We start from the raw sequence: 1,818 nt of genomic DNA on the forward strand, positions 1-1,818 counted from the left end.
CCATAGGACCCGAGAGAATTTAGAAACTTAAATAGTCGAAGTAAGGAAAATATCAAAGAGATTTGTTAGAAAGGGAGAAATATCAATGAGAATGGCATTCCTGAGGGAGAAATGGAGGAAACAAGGGATTCAGGGGCAGAAGATCACTTGAGAATTTTTAAGACAAAAACATGGCGAGAAAACATGGAGAATGGGAGAAACGATGGTAATCAATATCATAGTTATTAGTGTTGAGAATGGTGATTATTTTTTTTCAGTGTGGAGTACTGGAAATAACATGTGAATTGGAATACAGTGATCTGGCTGTATTCCTGGGTCCACTCCTTACTAGGAGGCTTGACTAATCCACAACCTCTTTGAGCTTCATTTTTCTTATTTGTAATATGGGGATCATGGAGTGTTTGTAAGGTTATTTGAATAGTGGCTTGTATAGAGTAGACTATTAAACAGCAAATGAATAAAAATTTACTACATGGCATATATATACATACATAAATAAACCAGTCAGACAATATGTGTGAGAGCGTTCTATAAACCACTAGGTGTTAAACAAACATGTGAGATTGGTTTAATGATTGCATTTGTTTTGTCCCAGGGTTCTTTTCTGAGATCCATCTTCTCTAAATGGAACTCATGGCCAGTACAAATAATGTGACTGAGTTAATTCTCACTGGCCTTTTCCAGGATCCAGAAATTCAGAGAGTGTGCTTTGTGGTGTTTCCTCCCATGTACCTGGCCACGGTGGGGGGGCAATGGCCTCATTGTGTTGACACTCAGTGTCAGCCAGAGTCTGCGTTCCCCCATGTACTTCTTCCTTAGCTACTTGTCCTTGGTAGAGATCAGTTATTCCTCCACTGTTTTCCCTAAGTTCATCGCAGACTTAATGACCAAGATTAAAACCATTTCCCTGGAGGGCTGTCTGGCTCAGATATTCTTCTTCCATTTCTTTGGGGTCACTGAGATACTTTTGCTTGTGGTGATGGCTTATGACCACTATGTAGCCATCTGCAAGCCTCTTCATTATGTGAACATCATCAGCCGTCAACTGTGTCATGTACTAGTGGCTGGTTCCTGGCTGGGCGGCTTTTTACACTCCATAATTCAGATTGTTCTCACCATCCCGTTGCCCTTCTGTGGCCCCAACGTAATTGACTACTACTTCTGTGACCTTCAACCATTATTCAAGCTTGCCTGCACTGACATCTTTGTGGAGGGGGTGACTGTATTGGCCAACAGTGGCTTAATTTCCTTGTGCTCCTTGCTCATCTTGTCCTCCTATATTGTCATCTTGGTCAACTTGAGGAATCATTCTGCAGAAGGGAGGTGCAAAGCCCTCTCTACGTGTGCCTCCCACATCACAGTGGTCATCTTGTTCTTTGGACCTGCCACGTTACTCTACATGCGGCGATCTTCTACTTTCACTGCAGATATACTAGTGGCTGTGTTCTACACAGCCATCACCCCCATGCTGAACCCCATCATCTACACACTCAGAAAAGCAGAGGTGAAAGTTGCTATCAGGAGGTTGTGGAGTAAGAAGAACTCAGGTGTGGAGTGAAAATGGGAAGTGATAAATAAAATGTATGTCTTATTATTCTATGTACTTGAAATGGATTTTGATTTTAGTAGGACATTCAAAATGGTTGAATCAATGTAAGAACTTAATGCTATTGTTGCTGTCATTTCTCTTAGTAACCAAAGAGTCCCTGCATCCTAATGTAATATATGAAGGCCAGAGGTCAGATTATCTCATTGAATCTTAGGAAAATTGATGGGCTCCATGATACTCACTAATATCATAGGACTGGGTAATATGAA

At 41.2% G+C, this 1,818-nt stretch overlaps 1 protein-coding gene across 1 annotated transcript; it reads left to right on the top strand.

Moving 5' to 3' along the window:
* The first annotated feature begins 624 nt into the window (after positions 1 to 624).
* Positions 625 to 1,558, top strand: LOC101357592 (olfactory receptor 4B1). Its single transcript, XM_012558887.2, is given in 2 exon segments — positions 625 to 744; positions 746 to 1,558. Coding segments are annotated over 2 exon segments (933 nt in total).
* Positions 1,559 to 1,818: the final 260 nt, after the last annotated feature.

Source organism: Trichechus manatus, unplaced genomic scaffold (assembly GCF_000243295.1).
Source record: "Trichechus manatus latirostris isolate Lorelei unplaced genomic scaffold, TriManLat1.0 scaffold00191, whole genome shotgun sequence".
Classification (NCBI taxonomy): Eukaryota; Metazoa; Chordata; class Mammalia; order Sirenia; family Trichechidae; genus Trichechus; species Trichechus manatus.